Below are 26,600 nucleotides of genomic sequence, written 5' to 3' on the forward strand. Positions count from 1 at the left end.
GCCTACCCACTGTCTCCCCTGCTGGAGGCAAAACAGAGTATGGTCCTGGCCTGAGGTTTGGAACAAAAAACAGAACACTGGGGGTCTGCTGCCGATCAAAGGCCTCTCCGTGTTTGTAAACCTTAACTCTTTGCCAGGGATGGAGGAGGCCAGGGGATGGCCCAGAACCCAGGGTTAGTCAACGTTCCAAGCCAGGAAGGCCCAGGCCTGCCTCCTTCCCCATAGTGAGGAAAGGCCCCGCAAGGCCAAACTACTTGACATCCCCCTCCAGGGGAAAGAAGGGGGAATTAAACCCCACTCCAGTCTGAGGGCTCTCTGCTGGGACCTGCATCAAAGCCAATATTGTTCTTGGAGCTGCAGAGACCTCAAACAAAATGTCACACTGAGAGATGTTGATGGGGTATGGGGGTCAGGGTGCGGGGGTGGAGGGGAGGGGAACCGAAAGTCCCTTCTGTGGAGGGAAGAATGGAATTTGGTGCCAAGATTCCCCTCATACTCTCCCACTGCCTACCTTATTTTTCTTCATAGCACTAAATTCCATGTGACGTGCTGTGTATTTCACACATGTATCTTACCACAGAGCTACTAAAATGAAAACTCTGTGAGAACAAAACTAGTGTCTGATTTGATTACTGTTGTATCCACAGCACCCAGAATGATGCCTAGTACACAATAGGTGCTCAATTAATCCTTGTTGAATGAACGATAGTCATGATTTTTACTGGTATTTCTAACAATAAAACCCAATGATGTAGAACATGTTTCATCCTTCGATATTTATTGCTTCTCTCCATGTTACAGGCACTGGGAGAGTGGCAGGGGGCGACTGGGACTCCCTCGTTCCCCTGGAGTTTAACCTAGTGGTAAACACTTTCAGACGACGAATCATGCTATGAAGAAATAACTTGGGGATTTTGTACAGGGTGAGTGACGTGGACTTCAGGAAGGCTGCGTTTTATTAGATCAAGAGGTCAGGGGTGGGGACCCTCTGAGGAGGTGACATTTGAGCTGAGGACTGAGTGAGTAGAAGGAACCAGTCATGGTGGTGGTGGCGGGAGCTTGGGAAGGGTGCACAGGGAGATCCAGGCAGACTGAGCATTTGTAAAAGCAGAGAACTTGCTATGCTCAAGGAGCAGAAAGAAGACTGCAAAGAGGACAGTCCCCAGCAATGGAAGGGAAGGGAGGGAGGGCTGAAGGACCAGACAGGACCTGATCGTTCATGTAAATGCCTAGTACTGTGCTTGGCACACAGCAAGCCTCCATAACTGGGCTGATGACCATAGTTAATACATTTATTCATACCTCACATAGCGTGTTATTTCCCAATTAGAAATCATACTTTCCTGTAATTAGGGGTTGATAGGTACCTGGTCCTGTGTTAAACGAATAAACAGGAAAAGCACTTAACAGTGCCTAGCTTTTCGTTCTTTGAGCCTTATCATAAACCTATAATGTAGTTGTTTCCATTATCTACATTTTCCACGAGGCCATGGAGGCTCAGAAGGGTGATATGAGCCCACCAGGTACACAGTTTCAGTGTTAAACATCTGCTTGACAAACTACCCCCCAAACTTAAACAATAATCATGCAGTAATATATCATGATTTTGTGGGGCAAGAATTAGAGTGGGGCTCAGCTGGGTGATTCTTCTGTTCTCCATGGCATTGAGGAATGTCACTCAGGGTCACTCAGCCATCAGATGAGCTCATCTGGAGGGCCTAAGACAGCTTCACTCATGTGTCTTGTGCCTTGATGGGGCTGGCTGGAAGTCTGGGCTCAGCTGTCAACCAGAGCAGATACTCATGACCTCTCCAGCATGGCAGCCTCAGGGCAGTAGTCCAGGTTTCCAAGGACAAGTGTTCTAGAAATCAGGCAGAAGCTGTGTGGCCTTATTCATGCCCTGGAAGCCATATTGGGTCACTTCCATGGTAAGCTGTTGGTCAAAGCAGTCAGAAGCTCTCCTAGGTTCATCAGGAAAGGGCATAGAAACTGCCTCCCAGTGGAAAGGGTGTCACAGGATTTGTGGCTATGTTTTATAACCACATATGGACTGGCGTTTGAACTGCGTACCCCACTAGATGGGGAGCTGCATGAAGGAAGGATGCTGCCTGCCTCATTTCATGTCAGATCCCCAGTGTCCAGTACAGTGTCTGGTACAGGTTTGAATTCAGTAAATGTTTGCTGAATGAATAAATGAATAGGTGATTCCAAAATACATACTCCTGTTACCATGGGCTCAGCAGAGCTTGGGTATGAATGACTGCTGGTTGGTGCAGCACGAGGAACACCAGGAATGCTGACAGCCCAGCCTTCTGGTGAGAGGTTACCAAATGTTGGGATTTGCACATCAATTCAATTCAACCCAACTCATGTGCCAGGCAGTGGAGAGACAGCTGTGTCTGAGCAGGCATGACCTCTGCCTACTGGAAGTTCAAAGCCACGCTTTCCTTCTCTTCACATGAGTTGGCTTGAAGTCTAGTGGAAGGACCCCTGGACTGGGAACTGGCCATAATTCAGACTCTGACTCTCTGGGTGGTATTGGAACAGACACTGTGACCCTGTTTGTTTACCTGTTAAGTGGGACAGGTGTATCAGATTGGATGACTATGAAAAAGCCCCTCTAGCTAGTGGGAGTCATAGATATGTGCAGCTTGGATTCCCCTTCAAACTGGGACTTGCTGCCCAGCCATTATTAGCTCCTTTGGGGACTGCCTTGGTTTTCAAGTCAAAGTAATGCTCTTCTCAGGGAGGCCCTCAGCTCAGAGGCTGGTTGAGCAAGATGAGGGTACAAGTATCTACCCATCTGGTGCAAGACTCCTCCAGTGGGTGAGCTTTGCTTGGGGCTCTCCATTGTGATGGCAGAGACTTTTTTGTGCCTGAATGCTGCCTGGTGGCTCCCTTTGCCCAATCCTGCTTCTCCCTGTTCCTTTTCCTTTTCACAGGTGTTATTCCCAATAAATCTTACACACTCCTAACCCCCTGTTTCCTAGAGAACCCACACTGTGATTTGGTTCTACATATGAACTCTGTCTTATATACCTTTTTTTTTTTTTTTTTAAATGAGCAGTACAGACATATACTATAACATTCAAATGGTTGAGAAACACTGTGTTGTAGGTTGGGTTTTCCAGGATTTGGAGACTAGTGTGCAGGAAATTTATTAGGGCATGCCTTTGGGATCCACATCCAGGGAAGGAAAGGGAAGGGAAGGGAAAGGGAGGGGAGGGGTGGGGAGGGGAGGGAAGGGGAAGGGAGGGGAGGGACAACTGTAGGGTGAAGGGAGATGTTGAGCTGAAATGCAACCTAGACAGAGGCCTTGACCAATTGCATGAGTGCTCTGAAGGGGGATGGCCCTCAAAGTTGTCTCAAGTTGGGGTGAGGAGGCTGGGCACTTGTATTCCTGCTTCAGTCAGTAACTGGATGTCAGCCACTCTGGGAAGGAAATATGACCTTGGCTAACGTGGCACTGTTTGCTGAGGCAATTATCAAATGGGATCATAGCCAAGAATTGACTACTGGAAGCATTCCCAGCAGATGGAGTTTTTTATTCCTAAAGGGGCACTGGGCAGTGCATTCCAACACTCATAACAGAGTATGATGTGCAAATAAGTCTTCCACTTGCTCCTGTCCCCAGCATAACAACTTCAGTCACACACAACTGAAAACATAGACACATAAGGCTCAACATACTAGGTTTTCTACTGCCTTGTAAACAAAGTGCAGAGGTGGTTCCATGAATTCATGAAGGATCCCAACTCCCATCTTTCTCCTTTTGCATACTTAGTGTGTACATTTCATTCTCAAGGTCAGTTCATGTTGATTTCTGTATTAAATCACCTCACAACTTGCAACAACATTATCTTATTTCTCATAATTCCATGATTGACTGGGCTCAGTTGGGTGGTTCTTCTGCTCCACATGGTGCAGCTGAGATCACTTAGGGGGCTGCATTTAGTGGGAGCTCTGCTGGGGTTGAGACATCCAAAATAGCTTCCTGTCTTTCAGGGCCCCTCTCTGTGGAGTCTTTCATCATTTAGTAGTCTAGTCCATGCTTCTTTATGGTGTGACATTGGCTGCCAAGAGGGAATGTTTAAAGAAGACAAGCCCTAATGTGCAAGTGATTGTTAAGCCTTTGTTTGCATCACATTTTCTGGTGTCTCATTGGCCAAAGCAAGTTACGCAGCCAAGCCCAGAGTCACTGTGGGAGGGTACTACATAATGGTGTGAATACCAGGAGGCATGGGTCTGTGGAGGCCACCAGGATAACATATCCCTTACACTTCCTGATCAACGATGGTTGCTGGAGCCCAAGCCATGAGTCAGGAAAGAAGGGAGAGGAAAGAAAAAAAGGGTATGCTCCTTTAAAGACACAGTCCTAAATGTCCCACATAACAACTTCTACTAACTTCCCATTGGCCAGATCTTAATCATATAGATACACCAACTGTAGGGAAGCCTGAGAATTGTTTTTAAAGCTGGTCATGTATTCCAGGGAAGTGGCACTAAGGTCCAAAGGAAGCTGCATATGAGTGATCCCTGCTATACCAGCCTCCCAAGCCTCCCAGTGCACCTTCTAGGAGACAAGCAAGGTAAACAATTTTTTATTTATCTGTCTGCATTGTTAAGTATGCATGTATTTTTTTTCTTTCTTTATACACTGGGCAGTATGAAGTTTTATATGTATTTCTATACAGATACTTCTTAACTTACAATGGTGTTACCCCTCAATAAACCCATTGTAAGTTGAAAATATCTTAAGTTAAAAAGGCACTTAATACTCTCAGTAAATCCATTGTAAAGTTGAAAAATTCTAAGTCTAACCATCAACAATCAGGAAATGTCTGTATAATGTTCTTAGCATAGTGCTTAGAAAAGAATTTTATAAATTGTAGGCATTGTCCCTCAAAAATGGTATTTATTATTTATACAAATGGTAGTATAATAAAATTATGAGTACCTTGAGTCACATTCTCTAATTTGCCTTGGTTGCCAGTGGTGAGACCCACCCAGCTTATGTGGTATCTTGCCAATAGCTCCCATCAACCTGGGATTTTTCTAACTTTGCCCTAAGGTGGGCATGATGGCAGGCTTGGGAACAGTCTAGTTGAGGGTTAGCAACACAGACTTTGGAGTCAGAAGACACATCTCTGAATTTTAGTCTCTTCCTCTGTAACAAAGGTAATCACACCCATCTGGAAGGGTGGTTGTAAAAATAAAATGAGAAAAGCTGAGGAAGCACTGAGCATAGTGTCTGGGGCATAGTAAGTGCTCAATTAATGGTATAGGATGCCTTGATTAAAGGGCTTGACCTATCTCTGACAATCTTTAAAAGGAAGTTAAGTGAGGCAGGGGGTCGGGGGAGAGGGGTGGAACACAAGATTTCTCCTTTAGCTGAAGTGTGTCTCTGGATTTCAGGCCATGTCTTATATTCCTTCACTCAACACACATAATAACTTCTTGATCTTCTGATGACTCCAACAAGAAAAAGAGCTCAGTATTTGTGTGGGGATATGGGAGTAGCAGTGTGTATCATTGGAATTTCAGCTCTATCATGCACCAGCTGTGTGACCTGAGACAAATGTCTTAATCCCTCTGAGTCTCAGTTTCCTTATCTGTCCAATGGACATACCTAGTAAGGAATGAAAATTAATGTTGGTCAAGCCATTCATTGACTGTGGAAGTTCTTTAAGAATTCCCTTCCACAGTCTACTGAACAGTATATCTCAACAGTAGGCTTAAAATATTCAGTAAAACATGCTGTAAACAGATGTACTGTTATCTAGACTTTGTTGCTCCATTTATAGAGTGTAAGCAGCATAGATTTAGCATAATTCTTATGGGCCTTAAGATCTTCAGAATGGTAAATGAGCAAAGCTTCAACTTAGAGTTACCAGCTACATTAGGCCCTAACCAGAGAGTCAACTTGTCCTTTGAAGCTTTGAAGCCAGGCATCGACTTCTCTCTGGCTATAAAAGTCCTAGATGACATTTTCTTCCAATAGAAGAGTATTTCATCTATGTTGAAAATCTGTTGTTCAGTGTAGTCATCTTCATCAGTGACCTTAGCTTGATCTTCTGGTTAACTTGGTGTAGCTTCTACTTCATCACTTGCTGTTTCACTTTGCACTTTTATGTTATGCAGATGGCTTCTTTCCTTAAACCTCATGAACTCAGCTAACTTCAAACTTTTCTTCTGCAGCTTCCTCACCTCTCTCAGTCTTCATAGAATTAAAGAGAGTTAGGGTCTTTCTCTGGATTAGGCTTTGGCTTGGGAATGTTGTGGCTGGTTTAATCTTCTATGTTAGACTACTAAAACTTTCTCCATATAGCAATAAGACTGTTTTGCTTTCTTATCATCCGTGTGTTCACTGGAGTAGCACTTTTAATTTCCTTCCAGAACTTTTCCTTTACACTCACAAGTTGACTGTTTGGCACAAGAGGCCTAGTTTTTGGCCTGCGTTGACTTTTGACGTGCCTTCCTCACTAAACGTAATCATTTCTAGCTTTTGATTTTAAAGTGAGAGATGTATGACTCTTTCTTTCATTTGAATACTTTGAGGCCATTGAAGGATTATTAGTTGGACTAATTTCAATAGTATTGTATCTCAGAAAATAGAGAGGCTTGAGGAGAGGGAGAGAGATTGGGGAACAGCCAGTCAGTGGAGCAATCAGAACACACACAACATTTTTCCACTAAGTTTGCCATCTTATATGGGCACAGTTCATGGCACCTCAAAACAATTATAATAGTAACTTCAAAGATCACTGATCACAGATCACCATAACAGATATGATAAAAAAAGTTTGAAATTGTGCAAGAATTACCAAAATGTGACCTAGAAACATGAAGTGAGCACATGCTGTTGGAAAAATGATGCCAGGATAATTGCTCACTGTAGGGTTGTCACAAAAATGCAATATCTGTAAAACACAATGAGACGAGATATGCCTGTGCACATTATAGTTCTTGTTTCAGATGAGGAAACTCAGTTTGGGTGAAACCTCCTGCTCAGCAACAAGCAAGTGGCCCAGCCAGAATTTGAATGTAGCTTTGTCTAATGCAGGGGTGACAGATTCACATAGGTAAAGCAGATGGATTTTATAAGGATGGAATGAGTTAAGACAGGTAAAGTACTGAAAACAGAGCCTGGCAAATAATAAGTGGAGTATATGTTCTCAGTAATATTAATATTGTTATGATGATGACTACATTTGAGCCACCAGATTGAAACCTCTGCTCTAATGCCAAATATTGTACTCTTAATATCTTAGCTGGTTCTGGAACAGGGAACCCAACCCAGGCCCACCAGTAAAATATGCCCTGGTCTCAGCTACCTCTACTTAGACTTTGGGGCATGGACCAGAGTGCCTTTGATGTCAATGAGTCCAGTTCTCTAGAAACAGCTTTTCCGGTTTAGCGTACTCCCATGCCCAGACTTTGAAGGTCCAAAGTGTTCTCTGGAGGGCCTTTGTCCCTCCATACAATGTTGTCTGGAGACTTTGATGAAGCCGGTTATTGGGCTGGCTCAGGATCAAGTCCCAACCTGAAAGGTCACGGAAGACAGTTTCATCATAGATTGGAATGGATCCATTGGGAAATAAGTTGCCCTCAGGGTTTATAGGAACAGCATCAGCATGATCTAGATAGGAAGTGAGTGCCACACCCTTTCCTGGGTTTTTCTCTTGCTATCTCGTGGTCTCCCAAATTTCAGATTTTGGCCTCAAATTTTCGGAATTTTGCCATTGCCATGTACTCCCTGCACTCCAAGTTACTTGGCATTTTTCTTTGAGTTGCTTTACATTGTAAACTTAAATAGATTTAAATTAAACAGAGAGCTTTTTAAAAAAGTCATAGGCTTTAATAAAAAACAAAAATCTCAGACAGGTGTGGTGGGTCATGCCTATAATCACAACATTTTGAGAGGCTGAGGCAGGAGGGTCGTTTGAGCCCAGGAGTTCGAGACCAACCTGGGTAACATAGCAAGGCCCTATCTCTACAAAAAATTAAAAAAATTAGCCAGGTATGGTGGTGTGTGCCTGTAGTTCCAGCTACTCAGGATGCTGAAGTGGGAGGATTGCTTAAGCCCAGGGAAGTCAAGGCTGCAGTAAGCCATGATCATGCAACTGCACTCCAGCCTGGGTAACAGAATGAGACCCTGTCTCAAAGCAACAACAACAACAACAACAACAACAAAAAAGCAACAAAACCAAAACCAAAACCAAAAATCACTCTCCTTAAGCTAAAAGTAATTATAAGAATAAATAAAATAAAAATAAAACGATATTGCCTGGCTCAGCAAGAGGCCAATGTTTCTGACTCCAAACCCTTTTCTGTCTGTTACAAAGGAAGATTTATAGGTGATGAGGTCTTAAAGGGATACTGACACCCAACTGAGACTCTCTCCATGGTATAATGAGGAGTTAAAGAAAAGTTACACAGGATGACTTTCACTTTCTGTGATTCAATGTTATTTAAATATCTGACATGAAATTATCTGTGTTTCCTCACTAGTATTCCTCTTACACTTTGAGAAATATCCCACCATCTCATATTTGATCCCAGTACCAGTTCCTCTCTCTCATAGCCTCATCAGAGTTTCAGCAAGACCTGCCAGCTCTGCTGGCAAAGTATATCCAGAATTGAATTCTTTCCTACCACCTCTGCCGTTACTAATCTGGTCCAAGCCACCATCGTCTTAGCCTGAGGTATCTTTGAAAAAAAAAAACACATGTACTAGGATGGCTATCATTAAAAAGGTAAATAATGACAAGTGCTGGGAAAATGTAGAGTAACTGGAATCTTCATACACTGCTGGTGGGATTGGAAAATAGTGCAGACACCTTGGAAAACAGCCGGGCAGTTCCTCAAAAGTTTAGACATAGAGTTACTTACCATATGACCCAGAAATTTCACTCCTAGGTATGTACCTAAGAAAAATATAAACATGTCCAAAAACTTGTACACTAATGGTCAAGGCAGCATTTATTCATAATAGCCAGAAAGTTCAAACAGTCCAAATGTGTATTAACTGATGAATGAATAATAAAGTAGGATACACCCATACAATATTATTCAGCAATAAAAAGAAATGTAGTACCAATGCACGCTATGACAGAGATAAATCTTGAAAGCATTATGTTAAGTCAGCGAAGCCAGACACAAAAGGACCACATATTATATGATTCCATTTATATGAAATGTCCAGAATAGGCAAATCTATACAGACAGAAAGTATCTTAGTAGTTGCCTGGGACTGGGGAGGTTGGGGGGAGATAGGGAGTGACCATTAGTGGGCATGAGGTTTCCCTTTGAGGTGATGAAAATGTTTTAAATTGATTGTAGTGATGGTTGCATTGTCAGTGTCCTGAAAAATCATTAAATTACACACACACATATATATATATATTTTGAGACAGTGCTTGCTGTATTGCCCAGGCTGGAGTGCAGTGATGCAAACACCACTCACTGCAGCCTTGACATCCTGGGCTCAAGTGATCCTCCTGTCTTAGCCTCCCAAGTAGCTGGGACCGCAGGCACATGCCACCATGCCTGGCTAATTGACATACTCACTTTTAAATAGGTGAATTATATGCTATATGAACTGTATCTCAGTAACACTGACTTTTTTTAAAAAATGAAAGCAGAATATGCCATTCTTCTCAAATCTCTACAATGGCTGCCCTGGTCACTGAGTGTGAAAATCCTTACTTGGGCTTTCGGGATCCTACTTTGAGTCCTTGCTGGCTGGCTGTGACCCTGTCTTTGCACTCCAGTTCCTTGATGATGCTAAGACCTGTCATGTTGGCTGCTGCCTCAAAGCCATTGCATTTGACTTCTCCTTCTTCCTGGAATGCTTCCTTTGCATACCCAGAATTTCATTTGTTCACTTTCTTTAGGTCTCAGTTTAACTTAGGGTCCTTTACGTGGACAGCTTCCCTGACCACCTTATCTACAAGAGCACCTCCAAAGCATCACTGTCAACTTCCCTTTGCTGCTTCCTTGTGTTTTCTTCCCAGATTTGTCATATTTTCATCTTTTGATTATAATACATTTTACTCATTTATTTGTTTATTATTTGCATCTGCCATCATGTAAGTTCCATGAGGTCAGGGATTTTAATTTTTTAGTCTTATTCATTACTGTATATACAGCCTGGTGTATAGTTGCCATATAGCAAGTGTTGAATAAAACACATGATGAAAGGTATGTCTCATTAATCCCAAGTTTACTAATGAGCAAAACCAAGTCTGGTAGGTATTCAAATATTATTAATAGTTAAGTAAACATTGACAAGGCATCTAGCATAGACCATGCCCAGGCCCCAGAGCTGTTGGGTGTCAAGATTCTGTACTAACTCAGGAGGGTTGCTTCAGCCTTTAGACGTGATATGATAAAAAGCCAGTTCACATTTCCCAGGTTTCCCCAGAATCTGGCAAAGCATGAATTAGATTTTTAGGGACAGTGGTTCTGAATCCAAGCTACCCTTTAGAATCTGCTTGGAGCTTAAAAAAAATCCTGATGCCCAAGCCACATCCTAGACAATGAAATCAGACTCTCTGAGGATGGAGCATCAGCACTGTTAATGCTCCTTAGGCGATTCCAATCTGCAGCCGGGGTTGAGAACCACGTGCTAGAAGTTTAAAGAAGTGCAGGTAGCACCCTTGTTGTCTGAGGGGAATGAGTATTGGGAAACAGCCTCTTGAGTGAATACAGTCAAATTGTTGACAACTCCTTTAATATTAATACTTTCAGGGATTTGGTGCATGGAGAATACTCACTGCTGCTTTACTTTGTTCAATGCTCAGTATTAAAGTCATATTGCCCAGATCTAATAAACACCTCTACTAGAGTTATTACGGTGTAGTGTCAGTTATGCATGGGGACTCTGCAGTGAAATTGCTTGGGTTTAAATTCCCACTCAACAGCTGTGTGTCCTTGGATAAGTTACTCAATTTCCCTGTACCTCAGTTTCCTCCTCTGCAAAATGGGAATATAACAGAACCTATTTCATAGGGTTATATAATGTTCAATGAATTAAATCATGTAAAGCTCTTAGAATAGGACCTGAACTAGAGTAAACATGTAGTGAGTGTGGCCATTATTATTCATGAATAAATAAGCTGGAAAGCCAACATTCCTTGCATTTGACATAGATCGCAAACTTGATTAAATTCCCTTGTAGAATATAAACTGCAATTACAAATCTTAGTAAAGCCCCCCCCAACTTTTTTTTTTTTTTTTGACAGGGTCTCGATCTGTCACCTAGGCTGGAGTATAGTGGCACAATTATAGCTTGCTGTAGCCCTCACCTCCGGGGCTTAATCAATCCTCCCACTTCAGCCTCTCAAGTAGCTGAGACTACAGGCATGCACAACCATGCCCTGCTAATTAATTTTTTTTTTTTTTGTAGAGACAGGGTCTCATTATGTTGCTCAGGCTGTTCTCAGACTCCTGAGCTCAAATGATTCTCCTGCCTCGGCCTCCCAGAGTGCTGAAATTACAGGTGTGAGCCACTGCACCCAGCTAAGATGATTCTTTTTTATTTTATTTTATTTTTAAAAATAGCGATGATATCTCACTATGTTGCCCAGGCTGATATCAAACTCCTGGTCGCAAGCAATCCTACCTCAGCCTCCCAAAGTGCTGGGATTACAGGTGTGAGCCACCGTGTCCGGCCCCCAAGCAGATTATTTCAAATGGTTCAAGCATATTAAACAGCAGATCAAATATACACGAATTCATTGCTGATAAGACTTATAAATTCATATCTTTATACCAAGGTCAGTTACAAAAGTGCTGAACTCATAGAATTTACTTTGTTTCTTATGTATATTTTCAGAACTTTGCAAGGTTCTAATTTTTACCCCTTCCTAGATACAACAACAAAGAAAAAATTATTAATCGGCATTTGGTAATCTCACCCAGACTCAAAAGCAAAAGAGTGCTGTCTCAAACATGCTATGCCTGTAGGAGCTGAGTTACCAAACTGGCTGACTTCTGATCAGAACATTTTGGATCTTGTTTTATATTTCAAGATGATTCAGGTTCATCTTGAATGATCCAGAGTGTTTGAGCAGTGTGCTTAGTTCCTTTTGGTAATATAACTTTGCCCTGCTATAGCAGGTGCTTCCTTCCTTTTTGTAATATCATTTTCCTCTGCTATATCGGGTACCCATAAGTCTCTATATTTTATGTGGAGTTTAATCTTGAAAGACCTGAGTTTTTCCCCCATATGAAATATTCTTTACGTTTCTCATGATAGGCAGAAATGACCCAATGATTCTGGTGTTTTGATAGACTACAACAATAACTGATGGCATTATTAGAAACATGTTTTTATTACTATTTTTTTGGAAAGAGTTCCACTTCTGGTTCTAGTATAGGAAATGATAAGAGACTGTTGCTTCCGCTCTAACATCACCCCATCAAAATAGGCTTTATTGGCTATAAAATCATAGTTGTATAAACTTCATGGAAGGCTGAGGACACAAAGAAACCTGAAGGAGCTAACCTCCAAGAGGAAATGCCAAGATCATCATGGGGAGAAGAGACTCATAACTGCTCCGAATCCTAGCACAACTGCTGGAGAAAGAGGAGCCTGCCATGGATGGGCAGGAAGAAACTAGCTAAATTTTCAATAACATGAGAGCTTCTCTGTAGATTATAATGGAGATGAATTCTACTCACTGAATAGGTCTGAATCTGCCCACCAAGTCTTTCCATGGGATTTATCAAGTGCGGGGATATTACACCAAAACAGGTGATAAGAGGAGGGCTAAGAAGGATTCCCCTGAGAGCAAGAGGGCCTCTCTTAAGTATAAGACACTCTCAAAAGTAGGCACCGGGGAGCAGGTCAGGAGAACAGAGAGAAAACCTGAGGTAGAAGAATTGAGAGATTCCCTCACCTCCCAGGCACGCCTGGCTTTTGACTATCAGAAGCTGATAGTGAAGACACCCCTACCAGTCATTCCAGGCCTTCAAAATGTGTAGAACCCCCTCCAAAGGCCAGATGAACAACTAGGCTGAAAAAATCCTCCCAGGTGCAGGAAATGGGGGGCAGGATTTGAGAACAAAGATAACGTACCAGTGACCAAAAAGCCCCATGGTAACTTGGCTCTACACGAGAGAGAGAACTCCCAACATTTCCAAATTGGGCAACTCTTCTGGGAAGCAAAGGCAGATTCCTAAAATCTCACCAGTGCTCAGGTCTCAGATCCTGCTGAAGTAAAAGTTATAAATCTACCCTCAAAACATTTGGAGCCAGTGATGAACTGAAACAAACTAAAACTGCACCAAAGCTGAAACCCAGTTCAACCACAGGTAAGACTAGTTAACCTCCATACTACAGGTAAAACCAATTAACTCCATACTGCAGGTAAAACTGGTTAACTCCATACTCCATCAATTTTACCAGAAAAGGGGAGTACCCCCTTCTGGAGGTAAATATTATTTACTTCATTCTCTACTGTTCTTTCTTACAAAAATGTCAACAATACATTCAAAGATTAGCAAACACACAGACAATGATAAAAGCAGATTAATAGAAGCAGATTCAGATTTGGCCTAGATTTTGGAATTCCCAGAGACTTAAAAAATCTACAATAAAAATGCTAAAAATGAAGGAATCTAAAGAACAACATGCATAAACAAATGGAAAACTTCCGCAGAGACCTATAAACTATTAAAAGAACTAGTGAAAATTTTGGAGATGAAAAATACAACATCAGAAATGAAGATCTATAAGAGTTCTATAAGAGACTCTTAGATCTATAAGAGACTGTGCACAACCAAGACAGGAATCCGTAAAGACAGGTAATAGAAAACGTCTGTTTGAAACACGTAGAGAAGAAAAGTGAAAAAGTGAAGAAAAGTGAAAAAAAATAGAGAACAAAGAGTCTGAAATTTGTAAGATGATACCAAATGCTCTAACATAAATGTTACCGGGATTCTAGAAGGAAAGGAGAGAGAGAATGGGGCAAAAGAGGTATTTGAAGAGATAATGACTGGAAATATACCAAAATTGATCAAAGACATCAGTGCACAGATCCAAGCAGCTCAGCAAATTCCAGGTAAATAAATATAAGGGATACACTACACCTAAGCATTTCAGCCAAACTGCTGAAAAGCGAAAGATAAAGAGATCTTACAAGTAGCCAGAGTGAAAACGGGACATTACTTACAGAGGAACGATGATATGAATGGTGGCTAATTTCTTACCAAAAACAATATAAACTTGAACACAGTGGAATGAGATCTTTAAGTGCTGAAAGAAAAAAAATTGTCAGTCTTGACTTCTGTATCCAGTGGAAGTAACTTCAAAAACAAAGGCAAAAATAAAGATACTTTCAGATAAACAGAAGCTGAGAGAATTTCCTTTCAACAAACCAGCACTATAAAAAATGGTAAAAGAAATGCTAGCACCTGAAAGAGAAATGATCCTGGATCTGGAGGAAGAAATGAAGAGATAGGGTAAGTATTTGGGAAAATACGAAATACTTTTTGAAGTACATTTATCTTTTATTTATATAATTTATACATGGCTTTTAAAGACTATTGATTGTTTAAAAAATTAAAACAATATATTGTGCAATTCAAACTGGTGTTCTGGTAAATGTTTAACAATTGGCTGTTGGAATAAAAGCCCTTATTTATGAATTTTATTAATTTCATGGTGTAAATAGTCTTACTATAGGTGATTTCATACTACCATCAGTTCTACAGCTGGCTTACAAATTTTCTGAAAGAGTAACAGTCATTTTTCATAAGCTAGCACGAGTTATCTTCAGCGCATACTTGGGTTTATAGAATACACAGATGTAAAAAGACAATAAAAGTACAAAGGAAGAGAAGAAGGTGGTAAATGGAATTTTTTATATTATTTCCATTATTGTAAGGCTTTCTTTCTTCTTTCTTTTTTCTTTTCTTTTCTTTTTTTTTTTAGGCAGTGTCTCACTCTGTTACCCAGGCTGGAGTGCAGTGCTATGATCTCAGCTCACTGCAACCTCTACCTCCCAGGCTCATGCTATCCTCCCACCCACCTCAGCCTCCCAAGCAGCTGGGACTACAGGTGCCTGCTACCACAATCGGCTAAGTTTTGTATTTTTTGTAGAGATGGGGTTTCACCATGTTGGCCAGGCTGGTCTAGAACTCCTGGACTCAAGCGACACCCTCCTCAGCCTCCCAGATTGCTGGGATTACAGGCATGAGCAACTATACTTGACCACCATTATTGTATGGCTCTTATATTGTTCCTAAAATAATATATCATTATTTGAAGGTAGACTGTGATAAAGATGCATATCATAATCTCTAGAGAAACCACTAAAATAATAAAACAAAAAAATAAAAAATTAATAGAGGAAATAAAATAAAATACACCAAAATATAATCAATTGATACAAAAGAAAGAGGGAAGAGAGTAACAAAGAACAAATAAGATAAATAGAAAACAAATAGCAAAATGAGACACTTAAATCCAACCAGATAATTACATTAAATGTAAATTGATTAGACACTCCAATTAAAGTATCAGAGAATGTTAGACTAGATAAAAAAGCAAAGTTCATCAATACACTGAATACAATAAACACATTGTACATATAGAAACAGGTTGACAGTTAAAAAAATGTGGAAAAGATACATAATACAAACATTGAGCATAAGAAAGCTACTGTGGCTATTTAAATATCAGATAAAGTGGACTTCAAGACAGAGGGCATCTATGGTGATAAAGAGGAAGATTTTAGAATGATAGAAAGGTGAATCCACCAATAAGACATAACAATCTTAAGTGTGTACACATTTAACAACAGAGCTTCAAAATCTATGAAGTGAAAACTGACAGAACTAAAGTGAGAAATAGACATATCCACAATTAAATTGGAGATTTTAAGAATCTAAATTTGAAAAACACGATCAGCCAACTTGACCCAATGAATATTTTCTATCGTTAAATATACTCAATCACTTTTTAAAAAAAATTTTTATGAAAAAATTTAGAGACAGGATCTCACTGTGTTACCTAGGCTGGTGTCGAACTCCTGAGCTCAAGTGGTCCTTCTGCCTTGGCCTCCCAATGTACTGGGATTACAGGTGTGAGCCACCGCAGCTGGCCTCAATGCACTTCTGGCTTTATTGAAGTATAACTATATATAATAAAATTCACCCATTTTAAATGATCAGTTTGATGGAATTTAATAATTATATACGACTGTATTACCACCACCACAGTCAACAGAATACATCTATCACCCTATACATTTCCTCATGCTGTTTCCAACTGATCCTTTTAACCCCCATTGTTTAGCAATCACTGATTTCTATAACTAAAGTTTGCCTCTTTTAACTCTTCATATAAATATAATTATGCAGAATGTAGTTTTTTTATGTGTTCAGCTTCTTTCATATAGCGTAATTTTTTTTGATATTTATCTATAGTGTTGCATGTATCGGTATTCCAAAGCAACTACCACCCAGCAGTAACAAGGACACCACCCTCCTTCAGTGTCAATGGAAGCCACATGGGGAACAAAAACAAGGCACTCCTACTCCTCCAGCCAGGAAGGTATCAGGAGAGGGCTGATGGGAGCTAGAACTCCCAGCATTCCCCAGCAGTAATGAACCCCCCTGAGATGGTTTCGATGTTTGTCCTGTCCAAATCTCATGTTGAAATATAATCCCCGGGCTGGGCACGGTGGCTCACGCCTGTAATCCCGGCACTTTGGGAGGCCAAGGCTGGTGGATCACGAGGTCAGGAGATTGAGACCACGGTGACACCCCGTCTCTACTAAAAATACAAAAAAAAATTAGCCGGGCGTGGTGGCGGGCACTTGTAGTCCCAGCTACTTGGGAGGCTGAGGCAGGAGAATGGCGTGAACCCCGGGGGGCGGAGCTTGCAGTGAGCTGAGATGGCGCCACTGCATTCCAGCCTGGTCGACACAGCTAGACTCTGTCTTGAAAAAAAAAAAAGAAATATAATCCCCTATGTTGGAGGTGGGGCCTGGTGGGAAGTGTTTGGGTCATGGGTTGGATCCCTCATGACTTGGTGCTGTCCTTGAGATGTGAGTGAGTTCTCAGGAAATCTGGTTGTTTAAAAGTATGTGGCACCGCTCCCCCCACCCCCCCACCTCGCCCACCGCCTTGCTCCTGCTCTGGCCATGTGACGTGCCTGCTCCTGCTTCGCCTTCTGCCACGAGCAAAATCTCCCCGAGGCCTTCCCAGAAGCCAAGCAGATGATAGCACCATGCTTCTTGTACAGCCTTGCAGAACGATGAGCTAATTAAACCTCTTTTCTTTATGAATTACTCAGCCTCACATATTTCTTTATAGCAATGCAAAAATGGCCTAACACCTCCCCCCACCTCAGAGACTAATGGAGGATGAGGTGGGGAACTGGACTTCTACTTTCATCTGGTGGTAATGAGGTGACATCCCCATTTCCTTTGCAAGAGCACTGAAAGAAGTCAGTAAAAACAGAAGGTTTAAATAAGAGCCCAAATCTTGTAATACAATACCCAAAATGTCCAGGTCCCAAACGAAAGTCACTTGTATAAGTGGAAGGTCTTAAACTGCCTTTTTTTATTTTTTGAGACAGTGTCGCACTCTGTCATCCAGGCTGGAATGCAGTAATGCAATCTTGGCTCACTGTAACTTCTGCCTCCCGGGTTCAAATGATTTTCATGCCTCAGCCTCCTGAGTAGCTGGAATTACAAGCATGCCATCCCACCCAGCTACTTCCTGGAGGTAGAAGCCGTATCTTACAAGCTCAGTGTCCTCTGATGATGTCTCAGATCATGATAAAAGTTTTTTTTCGGCCGGGCGCGGTGGCTCAAGCCTGTAATCCCAGCACTTTGGGAGGCCGAGATGGGTGGATCACGAGGTCAGGAGATTGAGACCATCCTGGCTAACACCGTGAAACCCCGTCTCTACTAAAAAATACAAAAAACTAGCCGGGCGAGGTGGCGGGCGCCTGTAGTCCCAGCTACTCGGGAGGCTGAGGCAGGACGGAGCTTGGGCGATAGAGCGCGAGACTCTGTCTCAAAAAAAAAAAAAAAAAAAGTTTTTTTTCAAACTTTTTCTCAAAAGTTTTTTTTTGTGGTTGTTGTTGTTGTTGTTTTTAGTAGAGATGAGGTTTTGCCATATTGACCAGGCTGGTCAAACTGACTTTTGATGCTTAATGTCAAGATGACAGTGATGGTGTCACATTGGAAACAAATGAAAAAAGTAGAAAACCTCAGCAAAGATCCAGAAGACTTAGCAAAGTAATAGAAGATACAAAGAAGAATCAAATGAAAATTGTATAACTGAGAAATATTATACAACGGATGCGTTCGACAGCATATGGAGAGGGCAGAAGGATCAGTGAACTGGGATGTGGAACAATGGAAATTACCCGATGTGAACAACAGAGAGAGAATAGACTGAACAGGTAAACAGAGCTGCAGGGATGGGGGAATTACAGCAAAATATCTAACATCTGTGTCACCGGGATGTGTCACCGGAATTATGGAAGGAGATGAAAAAGAGGGTGGGGCATACAATTATTCAAAAAAATAATGGCTGAAAACTTCCCAAATTTGGCTATATATATATATGTGTGTGTGTGTGTGTATGTGTGTATATATATGTATGTACAAATATATGTATCTATATGGCTGTATATGTGTGTATATATACACATATGTATATACATACACACACATATATATAACCAAATTTGGGAAGTTTTCAGCCATTATTTCTGTATATGTGTGTATACATATATATACATATGTGTGTGTATGTGTGTATATATATACGTGTGTGTGTATATATACACGTATATATATAAATCTACAGAACCAAGAAGCTGAGTGAACTCCAAATATTACTAGGATAAACCAAATAAATCCACACCAAGACATATCATGGCCAAACTTCTCAAAACAAAAGACAAAAAAAAAAAAAATCTTGAAAAAGATTTTTTCAAGAGAAAGAGAAATGAACCTTACCTATGGAGAAGAAATAATTCAGATGATATCAGAGTTTTCACCAGAGACTATGGAGGCCCGAAAGTATGTACATAACATTTCTCAAGTACTGAAAGAAAATAACAGAATTCTATATCCACTGACATAGGAACCAAGGGACAATCAAGACCTTCTCAGATGATGGAAAACGAAGAGAATTTGTTGCTGACAGACCTAGTTTGAAAGAATGATTAAAGGAAGTTCTTGGTCAGGTGTGGTGGCTCATGCCTATAATCCCAACAATTTGGGAGGCCTAGGCTGCTTGATCACCTGAGGTCAGGAGTTTGAGACCAGCCTGGCCAACATGGTGTAACCCCGTCTCTACTAAAAGTACAGAAAATTAGCCAGGCATGGTGGTGGGTGCCTGTAATCCCAGCTACTCAGGAGGCTGAGGCAGGAGAATCACTTGAACCCAGGAGGCGGAGGTTGCAGTGAGCTGAGATGGCGCCATTGCATTCCAGTCTGGGCAACAAGAGCAAAACTCCACGTCAAAAAAAAAAAAAAATTGTATCTGATAGTTGAAGCAAATGTTAAAACTTTGATGTGGTAGAACCATATATTTAGAAAATGTATGTAGAGAAAATATTGAAAGCAGTATTTTAAACTGAGTAAGGCAAAGGGGCATGAAGTAAGATTTCTATACTTCACTGGAATTGGTAAAATGGCAATACCAATGGATTATAACTTATAAGTTATGTACATACAATGTAATACCTAGAACAATTACTAAAAAAAACCATGCAAATCACAAAAAAACAAAACGCTAAAAAAACGGACCAAGGCCCTGGATAGACATTTCTCTAAACAAGATATAGATGACCAGTAAACACATGGAAAGATGTTCAACATCAATAATCATTAGAGAAACGTACAACAAAATCACAATGAGATACCACTTCACACCTATTAGGATGGCTATTATTTAAAAAATCACAGAAAATAAGTGTTGGTGAAGATGTGGTGAAACCGGAAGCCTTGCGCACTGTTTATGCGAATGTAAAAAAGTGCAGCCTTTGTGAAAAACAGTATGGCCATTTCTCAATAATAATTTTTAAAAAGCACAGAATTACCTTATGATCCAGCAATTCCACTTCTGGGTATATACCCAAAAGAACTGAAAGCAGGGACTCAGACAGATATTCTTTGTACACCCATGTTTATAGCTGCATTACTCACAATAGCCAAAAGGTAGAAACAACCCAATGTCTATCAACAAATGAATGGATAAACACGATATGGTATATCCATACAATGGAACATTATTCAGCCTTAAAAAGGAATTATGACACATGCTACAACATGCATGAGCCTTAAGGACACAAAGCTAGTGACAAAAGGATAAATATTCCATGATACCACTTGTATGAGTTGTCCAGATTAATCAAATTTAGAGACAGAAAGCAGAATGATGGTTTCCAGAGGCTGTGGGAGGAGAGAATGAAGTTATTTTGTAATGAATACAGTGTTTCAAAACTGTAAAACGATTTCTTTCTTTTTTCTTTGTTTTTTTTTTTTTTTTTTTTGAGACAGAGTCTGTCTCTGTCACCCAGGCTGGAGTGCAGTGGCACTATCTTGGCTCACTGCAAACTCCGCCTCCCAGATTCACGCCCTTCTCCTGCCTCAGTCTCCCGAGTGGCTGGGCCTACAGGCGCCCACCACCACACCCGGCTAATTTTTTGTATTTTTGGTAGAGACGGGGTTTCACCATGTTAGCCAGGATGGTCTCCATCTCCTGATCTCGTGATCTGCCCGCCTCAGCCTCCCAAAGTGCTGGGATTACAGGCGTGAACCACCGCGCCCGGCCTCAAAACTGTAAAACTTCTGACAAACTTGTCCAACCTGCCTTATTTTGTTGTTGTTGTTCTTTTTTTGTTTGTTTATTTGTTTTAGGCTTTTAGCAGGCTGAAGCCATGGTTTTTAGTTTCTGTCTCTAGTGATGAGTGGAAAAGAGGGATGAGGAAGGGGCTTTACTGGCCCATCCAGAAACAGAAACTGAGAACCCATGACTGTATTCTCTCCCTTGGACATCTCTGTGAGAACAAAACAAGCTAAACACATGAGAAACTCTTTGGGATCTAAGGCTATGCAGAGAGCTTAACCCGATGATCCAAAGGAACAATTTGATAAATTTAACTACATAAAAATTAGAAATGTTTGCTTGGTGATATATAGTTAGGAGACTGAAAAGACAAGCTACAGATGGGGAGAAATATTTGCCAACAACATGACTGACAAAGGACTGACATCTAGAATTTGCAAAGAACCCTCAAAACTCAACAGTAAAAAACCAAATAATACAAGTAGAAAATGGGCAAATGACAGGAAAAGATAGTTCACCAAAGAGGATATAGAGATGGCAAATTCGCATGTGAAAAGATGTTAAACATCACTAGCCATTAGGGAAATATAAATTAAAACCACAACGAGCTATCACTACATCCCCGTCAGAATGGTTAAAATAAACAGTGACACCACCAAATGTTGGCAAAGATGTGGAGAAATTGGATGATTCATACATTGTTGGTGGAAATGCAGAATAGTACAATCACTTTGGAAGACAAGTTGACGGTGTCTTAAAAAGCTAAGCATTGCAAATACTGGGCAACCCTGAAGTTGCACTCCTGTATGGTTACCTGAGAGTAAATAGAAGTGAATAGAAGTGACTCACCCACCTTAAAAAAAAAATAATAATAAAAAAAATAAATAACTCAGCTGGGTATGGTGACTCACACCTGTGATCCCAGAACTCTGGGAGGCTGAGGTGGGTGGATTACAAGGCCAGGAGTTCAAGACCAGCGTGGTCAAAAATGGTGAAACTCTGTCTCTACTAAAAATACAAAAAAAAAAAAAATTAGCTGGACATGGTGGCACACGCCTGTAATCCCAGCTACTCAGGAGGCTGAGGCAGAAGAATTGCTTGAACCTGGGAGGCAGAGGTTGCAGGGAGCCGAGATCGTGCCACTGCACTCCAGCCTGGGCGGGAGGGGGGCCATCTCAAAAAAAAAAAAAAAAAAAAAAAAAAAAGAATAACTCATCAACAGCAGTAACTGCCATTGAGCACATGCTCTGCCAGACACTGCACTCATCACATTACCTGTGTTATCTCATTTAAACTTCCTAACAACCTTCTTGCCTGGTGTAGACTATTTTTTTAAATTTAACTTTTATTTTAAGTTCAGGGGTACAGGCGCAGGTTTGTTGTATAGGTAAACTTGTGTCGTGGGGATTTGTTGTACAGATTATTTCATCATCCAGGTATTAAGCCTAGTGCCCATTAGTTATTTTTCCTGATCCTCTGTCTTCTCCCACCCTCCAGCCTCCGAAAGGCTTCAGTATCAGTTGCTCCCCTCTATGTGTCCATGTGTTCTCATCATTTAGCTCCCGCTTATGAGTGAAAACATAAGGCATTTGGTTTTCTGTTCCTGTGTTAGTTTGCTAAGGATAATGGCCTCCAGCTCCATCCATGTTCCTGCAAAAAAACGTGATGTCCTTCTTTTTGGTGGCTGCATAGTATTGCATAGTGTAGACTATTATTATCACCACTCCACTTTCAGGCTCAGAGGCTGTTGTTCAAGGCCACGCAGTTAGTAAGTGGCAGTGCCAGGATTTGAACCCAGGTAAAAGGAGTACGCACCTTAATCGTCGCCTTGTCATCCTCGGCCATCTCACAAGCGAGTAAACAGAGGCGAGGCGAGGATAAGCCAGCTGCCTCAGGCCACATTGCTGGGAAGCCGAGAGGCTGAGATCCAAGGCCACGCTGCCCTGCGGCTAGGGTCCCGGTTGCTAGTTCTCGTGCCTACCTTTCTCCAACATTCCCAGGCCTCTTTCACCCCGTCCCAGGGGCGCAGGCACCACCCTTTTCTTCCAGGAGGAGCAGGGAGAGGGCGGGTTCCCCAGCGCAGTCCCCTCCCCGACCCTCCCCCAGGCTTTAAGCCGGCGCCGGGGCCAGGCGGGGCAGTCCCGGGCCGGCCCGCTCCGCCCGGAGATCGCGCTGATGGCGGCGCTAGCGGCAGCGGCCAAGAAGGTGTGGAGCGCGCGGCGGCTGCTGGTGCTGCTGTTCACGCCGCTCGCGCTGCTGCCGGTGGTCTTCGCCCTCCCGCCCAAGGTAACGCCTCCTCCGCCTGTGCGCCCCCGGTCTGCCACAGGCGGGATCTTCTCCCAAGCCTCCAAGTTGGGAGACCGCTGAGGTCCCAGTGTAGACAGGCTCTAGCAGACCCCCTCGCCCTCCCTCCCTTGCACCTGCCGCGGACCGCTGTGAATGCCCCTAACGCCTCTTCCCTCTTCCCAGCTGCTCCTTAGAGCTTGAGTCCCACTCTGCCTTCTGGATCTCACTTCCTTGGGAATAATTTCGTTTCGTTTCAGAGACAGGTTCTCGCCTGTCACCCAGGCTGGAGTGCGGTGGTGTGATCATAGCTCACTGCAGCCTCCAACTTCTGAACTCAAGCGGTCCTCCTTCCGCAGCCTCCCTAGTGGCTAGAACTACAGGTGCATGCTCAGCTAATTTTTTTTTTTTTAAATAGAGATAGGGTCTCGCTATGTTGTCCAGGCTGGTCTCGATCTCCTGGAATCAAGACATTCTCCCACCTTGGTCTCCCATATGCTGGGATTACAGGCGTGAGCCACTGTGCCTAACAGAATTCTTTCTTTCCTGAGGTCTAATTCTGTGCTTGGTGCTGTGTTGCACATTTCACTTGACAGTCACAGTGAACACTTACTGTGTGCCACGCTGTTTGACCTGGGGCAAGTCACTTAACCTCTCTGAACTTCAGTTTAGTCATGTGTAAAAATGGGAGAAATGGTAATGCCCACCAATAGGGCAATATATGTAAATCTCTGGTAACTAAACCTGGTACAGAATAAATGTCTAATAAGCAGTGGCTGGTCTTTTTCTGCACCAGGTCCTTACATGATGAGGATGGTAAGATTCATGAGTGCTTACTAGGGTTGAGGATTTGCCTTTTGCTTATAACTTTATTTAATCATTTCAATGCCTCTCAGAGGGGAAAGATTATTTGACCCATTTTCCAGAGGAGAAAACCAAGGCTCAGAGAGAGAAAGTGACTTGCTCAGAGTCACACAGCAACTGACTGTGTCGGTATTCAGTCCGCGGCTTGTTGGAATCCAGAACCCTAGCTGTTTTCAGTCTCCCTGAGGAAGTAACACCTATAAGATCAAAGACCGCAGGTGGAGTTCGGGAGTCATAACTGAAATCAACACTAGTAGGGGCTGGAAGGAGATGGTACCACAGGTCTCTTTTGGGTCCTTCACCTGTGCCCACCCCAGCCAGGGCATCATGAGAGGGCACTAGGCTTATAAGATAAGGCTTCTACCTCCAAGAAGTTGCTTCACCATCTCTCAGTGAGATATTAAATGTTCACAAAAATAAAAGTAAAGAGGAGGTGTAATTTAGGGTGCATTACCCAGCACCGATCAGCTGAGACCAGGGAGGTTCTCCTGAAAGAAGGAGCCCTCCGTGGGCACATGCAGTAAGAAGGTGACACCAGGTGGTTCCAAGGAGACCCAGGGCTAACACAGAGCAAGTTCAATAGTGTGGATTTATCTAAGCTATTCGACTTTCTCAACATGAAAGAGAAAAACACAATAAATGATGGAATAAAGATGAGGTCACCTTTTCAAAAACCAGCCCACCCCAGGCCACTTTCTGACCTGTGGATCTTAACATCCTGGACCAATCTCCTTTCCTCTTTGGGTTTTGCTTCCCCGTAAACTGGAGCAATTACACTGCTAGCTTCTGGGATTGATGTGAGAGGTCGAGTAAGGCTTTGTGAAACATCTTTGGTGGAAGTGTAGGTGGCTGAGCCTTGACTGGTTGCTGTCTGCAAGGCCCTAGGCAGAGCTCTCCGGCAAGAAGAGACAAAACACAGGGTCTCTATTCTCAGCAGGGGTCACGATAGCTTCTCTCTGCTCTGTTCTCTAGCAAGAGCATGAACCCAGGAGCAGATCCAAGGGTTATGGGGCCTGGAGCATAGACTTGAGGGGGTCTCTTTAAGAAAATGAATACAGATTTACAAATACAAGATTCGGCACAAGGCTTGGGAGAGGCTCTGAAGCTTGAGCTTCACAAAGTATCCTCTTCCTGTCTGAACCCCAACATGCACAATTGAATGGAAGGCACGGAGAGATAACAGGGAGAGCCCCTGGGATGTAACCCCCCATGATGGTGCTAAGCCTGATGAGGAAGGTGTTTTATTGAATGCTTAGCTCTTACCATGTGCTAGGGGCCATGCTAGGAGCTTGTCAGGCTTGTCCCATGTAAGGCCCACAACAACCAGAGAGGTAGCTGTTATTTGCATCCCTATTTGACAGGTGAAGAAACGGAAGCTCAGCAGGGTTAGGTGACTTGCCTAAGGGCACATAGCTGCTACAAAACCAGAATGCTGAGTCTGTACTCGTGTGTGTGTGTGTGTGTGTGTGTGTGTGTGTGTGTGTGTGTATGTGTGTGTGTGAGATAGGGTCTTGCTCTGTCACCCAAGCTGGAGTGCAGTGGCACAATCTCGGCTCACTGCAATCTCCACCTCCCAGGCTTAAGCCATCCTCCTGTCTCAGCCTCCCAGAAGGCTGGGACTACCAGCTCCTGCCACCACACCTGGCTAATTTTTATATTTTTAGTAGAGATGGGGTTTCACTATGTCACCCAGGCTGGTCTCAAACTCCTAGACTCAAGCGATCCACCAGCCTCGGCCTCCTAAAGTGCTGGGATTACAGGCAAGAGTCGGTACTTCTTTCTAACTGCTGTGCCTTACATGCTGTTCCTAGTGATAATTCAATACAAACCACTCCTTTGTTCCCTACAGTTCCCTTGTGGGGACCCTTTATATGGCTCTAGATGTCACTGCCTCTTTAAGTGGTTGATGAACCAGGGCCTCCTCCCAGGAGGCAGGTCTGGCTCTTTGGAGGACCTTAGCCTCCCTCAAAATCTCTATTGGCATGCCTGAAGCCCCCTCTCCCATATAACAATATTTATATGACTATCATTAGATTCTCTGACATTAAGAACAGATGTGTTTCTCAATCTAATATACAATGTGAATAAAAAGGATCCTTAGAAAACACCACTGTCTTTATTGATCTGGGACATACATTTAACCCATTTCCCATTTAGAAAAAAAAAAAAATGTGCAGCTCACTGCCAGTGCAGTATTCTCGGGGCAAAACGGGAAATGGGTTAAAGCAAGCACAGTAGGTTTGCTATGCACACGGAGCTTCAAGACAATTCTGGTCATCTTAACCAGTCACTCCCTGTGAGAGCCTCCCCAGACAGAGGCTGGTGGACTAACTTCAAAACATGCTTGCTGGGCAATTCAAGACAGGCATCCTCAGCGTCCACTCCAACATCAGATTGCCACTTCTTAGCCTCTTCCACATGGATATTCTGGCGCCACGAATGCAGGTTGTATTGTACACATGGGTTACTAACAAATTGCAAAATTGCAGATATCAGATCAGGAAAGAAGTTGGAGGTGCTTGGTCATTTGTCACTTACCAGGCAGTGTGGAGTAGGAGACAACCCCTCTTTGGGGCCTGGGTTTCCAGCTTGATGACGTCTCCTATCCACTGCTGCTTTGCTGTTCT

General features: G+C 42.5%; 1 protein-coding gene across 4 annotated transcripts in view; it reads left to right on the forward strand.

Annotated features, from left to right (window-relative positions):
• The window catches only part of SLC13A3 (solute carrier family 13 (sodium-dependent dicarboxylate transporter), member 3), a 130,368-nt gene that overhangs the window by 14,738 nt on the left and 89,030 nt on the right, over positions 1-26,600 (forward strand). Inside the window, exon 1 of one of the 4 annotated variants that reach the window (XM_011928858.1) lies at positions 22,962-23,112. The exons of 1 other annotated variant lie outside the window; for it this stretch is intronic. Coding sequence is in view for 2 of the 3 variants with exons in the window: in XM_011928855.1 (XP_011784245.1) it covers positions 23,002-23,112 (111 nt within the window). In the remaining variant the exon portion in view is untranslated. Of the gene's footprint in view, positions 1-22,961; positions 23,113-26,600 lie in introns of those variants that run through there. 2 more of the 4 variants (XM_011928855.1, XM_011928857.1) reach the window with 2 other exon arrangements.

The sequence above is a fragment of the Colobus angolensis genome, unplaced genomic scaffold (genome assembly GCF_000951035.1).
Source record: "Colobus angolensis palliatus isolate OR3802 unplaced genomic scaffold, Cang.pa_1.0 Scaffold8, whole genome shotgun sequence".
NCBI classification, from domain to species: domain Eukaryota; kingdom Metazoa; phylum Chordata; class Mammalia; order Primates; family Cercopithecidae; genus Colobus; species Colobus angolensis.